Raw genomic sequence first — 12015 nt, 5'->3', positions numbered from 1 at the left:
CGTTTTTTTCACAAATAAACGCAGGTAATATCAAAGAAATTTTACCACTATCATGAAGTACAATATGTCACAAGAAAACAATGTCAGAATCACCAGGATCCGTTGAAGCGTTCCAGAGTTATAACCTCATAAAGGGACAGTGGTCAGAATTGTAAAAATTGGCCCGGTCCATAACATGCAAACCACCCTTGGGGGTAAAGGGGTTAAAGATACCTTGATGAAGGTCTTGTGTATAGACCAAAACGTCACTGTATGTAAGATACCTCATTAAATTTCTGTTCACTGCATCTACTTATTGGTGTGTGCCAAGTTTATCGTTCCTAAGAGCACTGTGGTCTCCATAATCCTTAAATGGAATAAGTTTGGGACCACCAGAAGTCTTCCTAGACCTGGCCATCTAGCCAAACTGAGCAATCGTGGGAGAAAAGCTTTGGTGAGAGGTAAAGAACCCCAAGATCACTGTGGCTGAGCTCCAGAGATGCAGTAGGAGATGGGAGAAAGTTCCACAAAGTTAACTATCACTGCAGCCTTCACCAGTCGAGCCTTTATGGCAGAGTGGCCCGACGGAAGCCACTGTTCATTGCAAGACATATGAAAGCCTACATAGAGTTTGCTAAAAACACATGAAGGACTCCCAAACTATGAGAAATAAGATTCTCTGGTCTGATGAGACGAAGATAGACCTTTTTGGTGATAATTCTAAGTGGTATGTGTGGAGAAAACCAGGCACTGCTCATCACCTGCCCAATATAATCCCAACAGTGAAACATGGTGGTGGCAGCATCATGCTATAGGGGTGTTTTTCAGCTGCAGGGACAGGGCGACTGGTTGCCATTGAAGGAAACATGAATGCGGCTGTGATGAGGGAACAGCCGCCATCTTGGAACAGGCATGCTATCAGATTGGCGTGACTCCATTTTGTCTCCTGGACACAGGAGTGCTCCTGGCCCCCACCTTTGCTAATGAATAGAGTTCCTATTAGTATGCTAACGGGCTGAGCTCAGTGTAAACTGTAGACGGTAGTTCAAAGCCCCATGAGGAAACCACGCCACCAGGGGGCTTGGAAATGCTTGGGGGCTTAATTAAAACACGCATGCCAAGTGGCCACTGGATACACATCTATTATGGCAGCCCAGCCAAACCGTCTCCAACATGGAATTGTGAATTATGGACGCATCGTCCGAGGTACAGGCTCATAAAAAATATTCTCCTTACCCTAAAGAAATTGTACATCCAACAGTGTGACTCCCGTGACGGTGGACGGTCTGAAACCCGAGATATAGGGATCAGCCTCCCACAGGGACCGAATGGGTCCAGGTTTGATCCCAGTACGACCGGCAGAACAAACCACAGGCGCTGGTACTGCCCGTGTGCTGATCCGATCATCCTGAGAGAAGTTATCCCATTTATTAGATATTGGAATAAATCTTGCAGGGAGACAGAGGGGGTGGAGATTGCTAAGCCCCCCAGCTGCAGGCAGGGGGGCTCAGCCAGGTATAAGAAGAAGCTGAGGTCACTGGGAGGGTCTCACTCCACAGAAGAAGATGATGATGATGACATCTTAAGGAACAGGGTATGCCAGCCAGAGGGGAGCAAGCACATGCTTTCTGGGGGCTGCCCGGCAACTACGTTTTTGGACCTGCGGAATGCTATGCCCCCCGGCTTCCACAAGCGACCTTCGACCTGGTAAATTGACCTCCAGCTTTATACCTTTAAGCCTTGTATTATTGTTGTTATATTGTACTCTGACTGTAACTCTTGATATATTGTGATTGTATATTTCTTGTAATTATCTAGTGCGCCCTTAAGGCAATTAAATCATAAATTAATTTTGGGCTGATCCTTTTACTCTGATTGCGAATCTTAGAATACCCAGGGTGGGTAACAGGGCAGTCTCCCCGGCGGCCATTTGCTCTAGGTGCAGTCCCTTTACTGACCTGAGAGACAAAGGGGGCGCCGGAGAGCTGGACCTGTGTAGTGACGTCACGGATTGGTGACGTGGGAGGAAGGGGTAATCCTTCACAGCGGCCAAGTACAGAGATATCCTGGATGAAAACCTCTTCCAGAGTGCTCTGGACCTCACACTTGGCCGAAGGTTCACCTTCCAACAAGACAATGACCCTAAGCACATAGCTAAAATATCAAAGGAATGGCTTCAGAACAACTCTGTGACCATTCTTGACTGGCCCAGCCAGAGCCTTGACAAACCCAATTGAGCATCTCTTGAGAGACCTGAAAATGGCTGTCCACCAACGATCACCATCCAACCTGACGGAACTGGAGAGGATCTGCAAGGAAGAATGGCAAATCCCCAAATCCAGGTGTGAAAAACTTGTTGTATCATTCCCAAGAAAACTCATGGCTGTACTGGCTCAAAAGGGTGCTTCTACTCACTACTTGTTTGTTTGTTTTTTCAGTCAAGATGGGGTGCAGAGTGTACATTAATGAGAACAAAAATGAACTTTTTTGAATTTACCAAATGGCTGCAATGAAACAAACAGTGAAAAATTTAAAGGGGTCTGAATATTTTCCGTACCCACTGTATGTTTAAAATGTGCACATCATTACTCTGACACATCCCAAGTTTCAATTGGAGGAGGTCCAAGTGGTAAAACCTCAAACTCATAACTTAAAGGGGATATTCAGGACTTTAAAAATAAATAAAATGTGCAGCTGCATTAATTGGCAGGTAATTGCTACTTACCTGCATGTTGTGCCTGGTGCCGTTCCCCGCCAGCACAGAGCGGTCACAGACTTCCGCTGATGTCACTTCAATAGATTAGCAGTTTCTTTTCCTGTAGAAAGGGTGGGATTACTGGTGTCATGCTGATTGACAGATGGCTTCCTGCAATTGGGGGAAACCGAAAGCTGTCAATCAGCATGACGCCAGTAGTCAAAATATGTCAACAGGAAGAGAAACTGCTGTTCTATTCACAGGGAGCAGCTGAATCTCTGACAGGAGCAGTCAGTGACTGTCGCCAGGTACAACAGACAGATAGTTGCCTCTGTTGGCAACTACATGCCTGTTTAGTGCTTAAGCGCATTTTTCTTTAATGTCCAGGATATGCTCTTTAAATGAGGGGGCAGAAACACGTGTAGATCGTTTGTGAGCTTGTACTCCTCTGCTCAGTCTCCAAATGAGAGCCAGACATGCATGTCTAAAAGTGACAGACAAAACATCTCCAAGTCATATCTGAAAGGCTCATCGTTTTCCATAACTGACAAATTAAAAAGGAAAGGAGTTGTGGACATTAGAGACCAGCTTGTATGAACCACAGCAGATCCTATTTCTTGGACCTGCACTTATCAGTCATTTATGACATATCCTCTGAATAGCCAGGCAATTTGCAAGACACTGATCTGGTGTTTCTGAGTACAACAATTTCAGGCTACAAACCAATACAGAAGAAACACTAAGCTGTGTGTGTTACCTTGTATCCAGTAAGGCAGGCTTCTTGTGGACCAATAGTTGGCTACAAAGTAAAGTATCAATCTATAGCACTGGTTATATGAACCACAGGATTTCTGAACATGATAGAATTGTAGCAAATACTAGAATAGTGTTGGGAGTTTTCAATCTGTACGTGCTAAGTACTGCAGTGCGCAGGCGCCGGGAAAGGTCAGAGAGGCCCAGCGCCTGCACACTGCAGTACTTTGCTCTGCCCTCAACAGGGCAGACAAAGTACGTCTGCAGCCGGAACCGCAGCGTGGAGACAAGAAGAGGAAGTCATCGTAAGAAGATGGGAGGCCCCGGACAGGACTGAGACGCCCATCGGACCGGACCGCAGCGGGACCGCCCCTGGATGAGTATAATCTAACCTCTTTTTCTCATCTTTCAGGATACATCAGGTGCTTATCTACAGAATTACAGAATGCTGTAGATAAGCCCCTAATGCCGGTGGGCTTAGCTCACCCTCGATTTAGGGGGTGACAGGTTTCCTTTAAAGCCTATTTCAGACGTCAGTGTGTCCGGGTACCTGTGGTGACAGTTTTCACACATGCCGGAGACACTTACTCAGGTAGACCCCATTCACTTGGGTCTGTGCATGTCAGTGTGTTTCCAGTAAAGTCACATCAACCACCAACTGCTCTTACTGTTATCAGTTGAATACAACTCAACACTCTCCCCTGCTAGTGCTGATCTCTATGACCAGGGGAGAATGATGACAGTGGTCTTCAGCACCAGGGAACAGCGCTAACTGTACCACTGCTTCCCAGGCGCCGATATATGTGGTACTTGATACAGCACACGGTTGCCACACGTGTGCCGCAAGTATTACACATGTGTCAAACAGAAATCAGTCCCAGGAGCGCTGAAGGAAACTCAGACAACATATGTCGTTTGCCACAACGCATTTCGACGGTAAACACCGTCTTCTTCAGGTCTTCTCCCACCTGAAGACGGTGTTTACCGTTGAAACGCGTTGTGGCAAACGACATATGTTGTCTGAGTTTCCTTCAGTGCTCCTGGGACTGATTTCTGTTTGACACACGCTTTTATCCTCCTTTGGAGGTATTCAGCTGGAGCTGCGGTGGTGCTCGACAACTCCCTTTTATCTCCCCTTCCCTGGGTCGATTCCTCTGCGCTCCCCTCTGACTGCTTTCACTAATCTTGCAAGTATTACACAGACACATATCACCGGTACTGGCATGGAGAAGCACGTATGGCATCTGGAGAGCAATCTATAAACTTTTCATATAAATGACGACCTATGTGCCTCACATTTGCCATGGGAAAACCTTTAACTGAAAACACCACTTCAGTTTTTTTACTGTAGCTCTGGAGTGGTATAACTAATGTTAGTTGCCTACCCCCAGTATTACACTTACCAGCTGCCATCTTCATCTGTTGTCAGCACCGCTCCGATCATCTTCAGCAAGTTATGACCTGCAGGATCTCTCCAGTGTTTGCTTGACGAAGAACTCAATGTAAGTTTATGAGAGCCTTGTTCTGACTGTCAGACTAAGGGCTCATACTCATTTGCGAGAAAAACGGACCAAGTGCAATCCGATTAAAAAGAAAAAAAAAATGGACTGCACTCCAGTCAATGTAAGGCTGTGTGCACACGTTGCAGATTTTTCGCGTTTCTTCGCTATAAAAATGTGAAAAAAATGCATACATTATGCATCCCATCATTTAGAATGCATTCCGCAATTTTTGTGCACATGATGCATTTTTTTCCGTGAAAAAAAAACGCATTGCGGTAAAAAACGCAGCATGTTCATTAATTTTGCGGATTTCCCACTACATTATTGCACTGGGAACCTGCGGAAAAATCCGCACAAAAAACGTGCAAAAAACGCATGCGGATTTCTTGCAGAAAATGTCCTGTTTTGCTCAGGGAATTTCCGCAAGAAATCCTGAACATGTGCATATAGCCTAAGGGTATGTTCACACGTTCAGGATTTCCATCCTTTTTTTTTCAGGACAGTTTTTTTTAAAAAACTGCAGCTCTTGGCAGAAAACGCAGGTCCTTTTTTTGGTCCTTTTTTTGTCCTTTTTTGATGCGTTTTTTGATGCGTTTTTTTATCCAGTTTTCTATGCAGAGACTGTGTGTTTCCTAGGAAGCTTTTTAGGGCTAAAATGGCTGAAAATACCCTAACCCTACCCCTACCCCTACCCCTATTCTAACCTTAGTGAAAAAAAAAAAAATTCTTAATTTTTTTATTGTCCCTACCAATGGGGGTGACAAAGTGGGGGGGGGGTGTCATTTACTATTTTTTTTATTTTGATCACTGAGATAGGTTATATCTCAGTGATCAAAATGCACTTTGGAGCGAATCTGCCGGCCGGCAGATTCGGCGGGCGCACTGCGCATGCGCCCGCCATTTTGCAAGATGGCGGCGCCCAGGGAGAAGACGGCCGGACGGACACCGGGACGCCGGGTAAGTATAAGGGGGGGAGATTAGGGCACGGGGGGGGGGCATCGGAGCATTGGGGGGGGGGGGGCATCGGAGCACGGGGGGGCGGGATCGGAGCACGGGGGGCAGCCACACTCCGCCCACGCACTTCCACCCGCTCCCCCGCACTTCCTGCTGCAGCGGTTCTGCACATCAAATCGCAGTAAAACCCGCAGATATATTTTTGATCTGCGGGTTTTACTGCGATTTTGACCTCACAATGGAGGTCTATGGGTGCAGAACCGCTGCGGTTCAGGAAAAAGAAGTGACATGCTCCTTCTTTTTTGCCGCAGCTATTCTGCGCGGCTTTTTAAACGAAATTACGGACCATGTGCACAGCAGTGACTGTTTTCCATAGGGTTACATTGTTATGTACCCTGCATGGAAAACTGCTGCGGAACCGCAGCGGCAATACCGCTGCGGTTCCACAGTAAAAAACGCACTGTGTGAACATGGCCTAAATCTATGAGTTACAGCTCATCTGTGATTATTTTTCTCATCTGAAATCAGAGGGAAAAAAAAGCCGCATGCTGCGATTTGCCACGTATATCGGCCGAACTCGCCAATAAAAGTTATTTGTTTGGATAAAAAAAATAAATAAGCACGGCACTCAGATCATGCACGTGCCGTCTGATTTTGAAAACTGTGTGTAACCAACAGAGAATTGCTCTATGTAAAAGTTCATGCTAAAATCGCGTTGCAATCTGATAGCAATCGCATGTGCCATATTTTTCTGACTATAAGACGCACTTTTTTCCTCCAAAAATGTGGAGGAAAATGGGGGGTGCGTCTTAGGCTATGTGCACACGTTGCAGATTAGGCTTAGGAATTTCTGGTGCGGATTCTGCACGTTTTTACCCCTGTGGTTTTCTATAATGGAATGGCTAACTCCTGTGTGCGCTGCTAATTCACTGCATTCTACGACCATGGGCGTAGAGGGCAATAAATGTTCATTTCTCTTGATGGCATCCTGGTATGTTTGGCCCCCATGCCGGTCCTGGTATGATTGGTACCTTCCTTTCCTTATCCTGGTATGCATGGCTCCATCAGAAAACATTAAAAAAACAAACCATTATACTTACCTTCCCAGCATACTGTTACGATGCCAACAACTGCTTTATACTTGTAAGCAGCGCTTGGCAGGGACGTCATGTGCTGCTTGCAAGCCGAAGGGCAGCTGTCGGAATACTCAATGCTCTGCATTCCGGGACTGTGTGCGCGCAAAGCAGTGAGTGTCCATTGCTCTCTAGCGAGCAGTGTCAGCCAGAGACTTCCTGCTGCCGGCGGTCCCGTGTGCCACTACTTGAGAAATGAATATTCACACGTGACCGCCGGCAACAGCAGGAAGTGTCCGGCTGACACTGCTCGCTAGAGAGCAATGAATACTCATTGCTTTGCGCGCACACAGTCCCGGAATGCAGAGCATTGATTATTCTGGCAGCTGCCCTTCGGCTTGCAAGAAGCACATGACGTCCCTGCCAAGCGCTGCTTACAAGCATAAAGCAGTTGCTGGCATCGGAACAGGACACTGCGAGGGAGCGCCGGCAAGATAAGTATAATTGTTTTTTTTATTTTAAATGTTTTCTGATGGGGCCGTGCATACCAGGATGGGGATGAGTGGGTGGGGGCTAATCATAAGGATGGGGGCGTGCATACCAGGTGCGGTATTTAGGGCCAATCATACCAGAATAAGGATGGGGCCATGCATACCTGGATGGGGATGAGGGGGACCACGCATACCAGAGTAGGGATGGGGATGAGGGGGACCATGCATACCAGGATGGGGGATATTAAGTACAGAATTTACCACATTTTTTTGCTTCAATTTTTTTTCTAATATCCTCCTCTAAAACCTAGGTGCGTCTTATGGTCTGGTGCATCTTATAGTCCAAAAAATACGGTAAATCGGATGCCAGATGTGAAAAATCGAATTGCACTCGGATCAATTTTAAGCTATGGGGCAGCTCCCACCAGCCGACTTTTTGTCGGCCGTTTTCCTCGGTCCGAGACAATCGCAGCATGCTGCGATTGTCTCGGACCGAGGAAAACGCTCGGCTCACTCGCACCCATATAAGCCTATGGGTGCGAGTGAGACAGTGCACACCACTCAAATCATCCGAGTGATGTGCGTTGTAAGTGGACCTCAGCAATGGAAGAGATGGAGAAATTAGTTTCTCCGCCTCCTCCGCAGCTGTGCTCCGATCCTCCCTGTGCGAGAGAATCGGAGCACAGACGCATGACACTCGGCTCCTGCTCTGCTGCGAGCAGGAGCCGAGTGTCATTAGCATATCGCATCCGATGATCTCGCATCGGATGCAATACGCCGGCCTTAGGGTACCGTCACACAGTGCAATTTTGATCGCTACGACGGCACGATTCGTGACGTTCGAGCAATATAGTTACGATATCGCAGTGTGACACGCTCCTGCGATCAGGGACCCCGCTGAGAATTGTACGTCGTAGCAGATCGTTTGAAACTTTCTTTCGTCGTCTAGTGTCCCGCTGTGGCGGCATGATCGCATGGTGTAACATATATCGTATACGATGTGCGCATAGTAACCAACGGCTTCTACATCGCACATACGTCATGAAATTATCGCTCCAGCGTCGTACATTGCAAAGTGTGACAGCAGTCTACGACGCTGGAGCGATATGGTTACGATGCTGGAGCGTCACGGATCGTACCGTCGTAGCGATCAAAATGCCACTGTGTGACGGTACCCTTACTCTGACATCTGGTCAGTCAGAAGTTGCAGTCACAAGATGGCGGATTTGGATCAGAGCGGCGTTGGGAAAAGCTGAAGACGGTGGATGGTAAGGCTAAGTTCACACTGTATTAGTGCAGTCCATTCAACACATCCATTAAACGGACTGCCCTAACGCAAGTGACGGACCCGGAAACGCTGCAGCCCGCGTCTTGGGTCTGTCACTCAATGACGGCACATCGCTAGCGCACGCCCATTGTGGGCGTGCGCTAGCGATGCGTCCGCCATTGAAAGTAATGGCGGCGTTAACGGACTACGTTACACCGCGGTGTAACGTAGTCCGTTAAACGGGTCACTAGTGTGAACCCAGCCCAAGTATAAGACTAGGGGGAAGGAATTTACATTAGTTGCACCACTCCAGGTCTGAAATAAAAATAAAATAAACGGTGCTTGAATTGATCTAGGGCAGTGTTTCCCAAACTCCAGTCCTCACGGACTCCACAGGTCATGTTTTCAGGACTTTCATAGTGTTGCACAGGTGAGAGAATTCCTGAGGGCTTGAAATCCTGAGAATATGACCTGTGGGGTCCGTGAGGACTGGAGTTTGGGAAACACAGATCTAGGGTATGCAACAGAGATACCAGTGTCCAAGCAGAAGTAACAATACAATCTGACAATCACCACATTACCATTTCCTTCTTCACCAACTGTTAGATCTCATCAGGCAGCCCCCAATCTCACATACCTGTAAGTTCCTTCATAAAGTGATATAAAATATGGGGTGCAGCAAGTGTGTGTTCATGTATATATAGAAACAAGTGAGAAGATGCAGCTCATCATAGGCTGGAAAGAAACATGTCTAATTTCTTGCAGCCTGTGATGGGGGCTCTCGTCAGGTGTGTGTGTGTGTTAGCGAGACCAGTGTGAATGGGCGTGCGACATGCCATGTGCAAAACATGAGCGTGTGTATCACGTATGTGTCATGTGCATGTCATGTTACGTGCGTGTGTGCACCTGTCCCACGTGCATGACGTGTATGTGTTACATGTGTGTAACGTGTGTGCCTCCTTACTGCTGGTGATGAGATACTGAGGAGGGGGCAGAGATGCCCATGGCTACCTTCAGGCTGTTGCAAGGTGGACATACCTACCTGCCCCGTACTCCCCTCTCCCCTGCCTGCTTCTTGTGCTGTGCTCCCCTCCCTTCCCCTGTGCTGGGCTCCCCTCTCCCCTGCCTGCTTCTTGTGCTGGGCTCCCTTCTCTCCTGCCTGCCCCCTGTGCTGGCCTCCCCTCCCTTCCCCTGTGCTGGGCTCCCCTCTCTCCTGCCTGCCCCTTGTGCTGGGCTCCCCTCTCTCCTGCCTGCCCCCTGTGCTGGGCTCCCTTCTCTCCTGCCTGCCCCCTGTGCTGTGCTCCCCTCTCTCCTGCCTGCCCCCTGTGCTGGGCTCCCCTCTCTCCTGCCCCCTGTGCTGGGCTCCCCTCTCTCCTGCCTGCCCCCTGTGCTGGGCTCCCCTCTCTCCTGCCCCCTGTGCTGTGCTCCCCTCTCTCCTGCCCCCTGTGCTGGGCTCCCCTCTCTCCTGCCCCCTGTGCTGGGCTCCCCTCTCTCCTGCCCCCTGTGCTGGGCTCCCCTCTCTCCTGCCCCCTGTGCTGGGCTCCCCTCTCTCCTGCCCCCTGTGCTGGGCTCCCCTCTCTCCTGCCCCCTGTGCTGGGCTCCCCTCTCTCCTGCCCCCTGTGCTGGGCTCCCCTCTCTCCTGCCCCCTGTGCTGGGCTCCCCTCTCTCCTGCCTGCCCCCTGTGCTGGGCTCCCCTCTCTCCTGCCCCCTGTGCTGGGCTCCCCTCTCTCCTGCCTGCCCCCTGTGCTGGGCTCCCCTCTCTCCTGCCCCCTGTGCTGGGCTCCCCTCTCTCCTGCCTGCCCCCTGTGCTGGGCTCCCCTCTCTCCTGCCTGCCCCCTGTGCTGTGCTCCCCTCTCTCCTGCCCCCTGTGCTGGGCTCCCCTCTCTCCTGCCCCCTGTGCTGGGCTCCCCTCTCTCCTGCCCCCTTAGCTGTGCTCCCCTCTCTCCTGCCCGCATTATGCCGGCACATCGCACACCACACTCTCTCCGGCTCCTGCCTGCTCGGTACCGGCTCCGTTACATGTGCTTCCCCCCGTCCTACCCCACTGCCCTCTCCAGACTTACACTGTGACGTGCCCACATCCCCGCACAACCACCGGGTCCGGGGCGTATTTCAGCAGCTGCTCCTCCAGCGCTCGCTCCTCGTCTTCTTCTTCCTCTTCGTAAATCTCATCAAAATCCGCCATTCTCCACAGCCGGGCGGTGGGGCGCCGCTGCTCTCTTCTACCTTGTCCCCGTTGCCGTTACCAGGAAGCTAAGGCCGCCATACCCGGCAGTGACTAGAACGGAGTTGATTTCTTGAGGTAAGATGTCACCGGAAGGGGCGGGGCTTCCCTGAGTCCACTGAAGACTGGACAGCAGGAAGCTGCGTTTTGCTGCTGAGGCTGCTGGAGGAGAAAACAAGCAGGAAATGAGGGGCTGCTCCATGGAACCCTGTGAGGAGAGGACCGAGGGGCTGCACCATGGAGGTGTGAGGAGAGGACCGAGGGGCTGCTCCATGGACTCTTGTGCAAATGGGAATGAGGACACAGGACTCATTTAGGGAAGGGGGATGATGAGGGGCTATGGGGAGAGGGAGGGGATGATGAGGGGCTGTGGGGAGAAGGAGGGGGGATGAGGGGCTGTGGGGAGAAGGAGGGGGGATGAGGGGCTGTGGGGAGAAGGAGGGAATGATGAGGGGCTGTGGGGGAGAAGGGTGGATGAGGGGCTGTGGAGAGAAGGAGGATAATGAGGGGCTGTGGGGAGAAGGAGGGGGGATGAGGGGCTGTGGGGAGAAGGAGGGAATGATGAGGGGCTGTGGGGGAGAAGGGTGGATGAGGGGCTGTGGAGAGAAGGGATAATGAGGGGCTGTGGGGAGAAGGAGGGGGGATGAGGGGCTGTGGGGGAGAAGGAGGGGGGATGAGGGGCTGTGGGGAGAAGGAGGGGGGCTGTGGGGAGAAGGAGGGAATGATGAGGGGCTGTGGGGGAGAAGGGTGGATGAGGGGCTGTGGAGAGAAGGGATAATGAGGGGCTGTGGGGAGAAGGAGGGGGGATGAGGGGCTGTGGGGAGAAGGAGGGAATGATGAGGGGCTGTGGGGGAGAAGGAGGGGGGATGAGGGGCTGTGGGGAGAAGGAGGGGGGCTGTGGGGAGAAGGAGGGAATGATGAGGGGCTGTGGGGGAGAAGGGTGGATGAGGGGCTGTGGAGAGAAGGGGGATGATGAGGGGCTGTGGGGAGAAGGAGGGGGATGAGGGGCTGTGGGGAGAAGGAGGGGGGATAAGGGGCTGTGGAGAGAAGGGGGATAATGAGGGGCTGTGGGGAGAA

The 12015-nt window shown here is 50.7% G+C and overlaps 1 protein-coding gene across 1 annotated transcript in view; it reads right to left on the bottom strand.

The window, feature by feature from the left end:
• The window catches only part of CHIC2 (cysteine rich hydrophobic domain 2), a 54964-nt gene extending 43802 nt beyond the window's left edge, over window positions 1-11162 (bottom strand). The window contains exon 1 of the mRNA XM_069744471.1: window positions 10778-11162. Within this exon, the coding sequence (XP_069600572.1) occupies window positions 10778-10899 (122 nt within the window). The 5' untranslated portion in view covers window positions 10900-11162. The remainder of the gene's footprint in view (window positions 1-10777) is intronic.
• Between the last annotated feature and the right edge of the window lie 853 nt (window positions 11163-12015).

Source organism: Ranitomeya imitator, chromosome 1, assembly GCF_032444005.1.
Source record: "Ranitomeya imitator isolate aRanImi1 chromosome 1, aRanImi1.pri, whole genome shotgun sequence".
In the NCBI taxonomy this organism is placed as follows: domain Eukaryota; kingdom Metazoa; phylum Chordata; class Amphibia; order Anura; family Dendrobatidae; genus Ranitomeya; species Ranitomeya imitator.
This window is presented reverse-complemented; position numbering and strand designations above follow the sequence as displayed.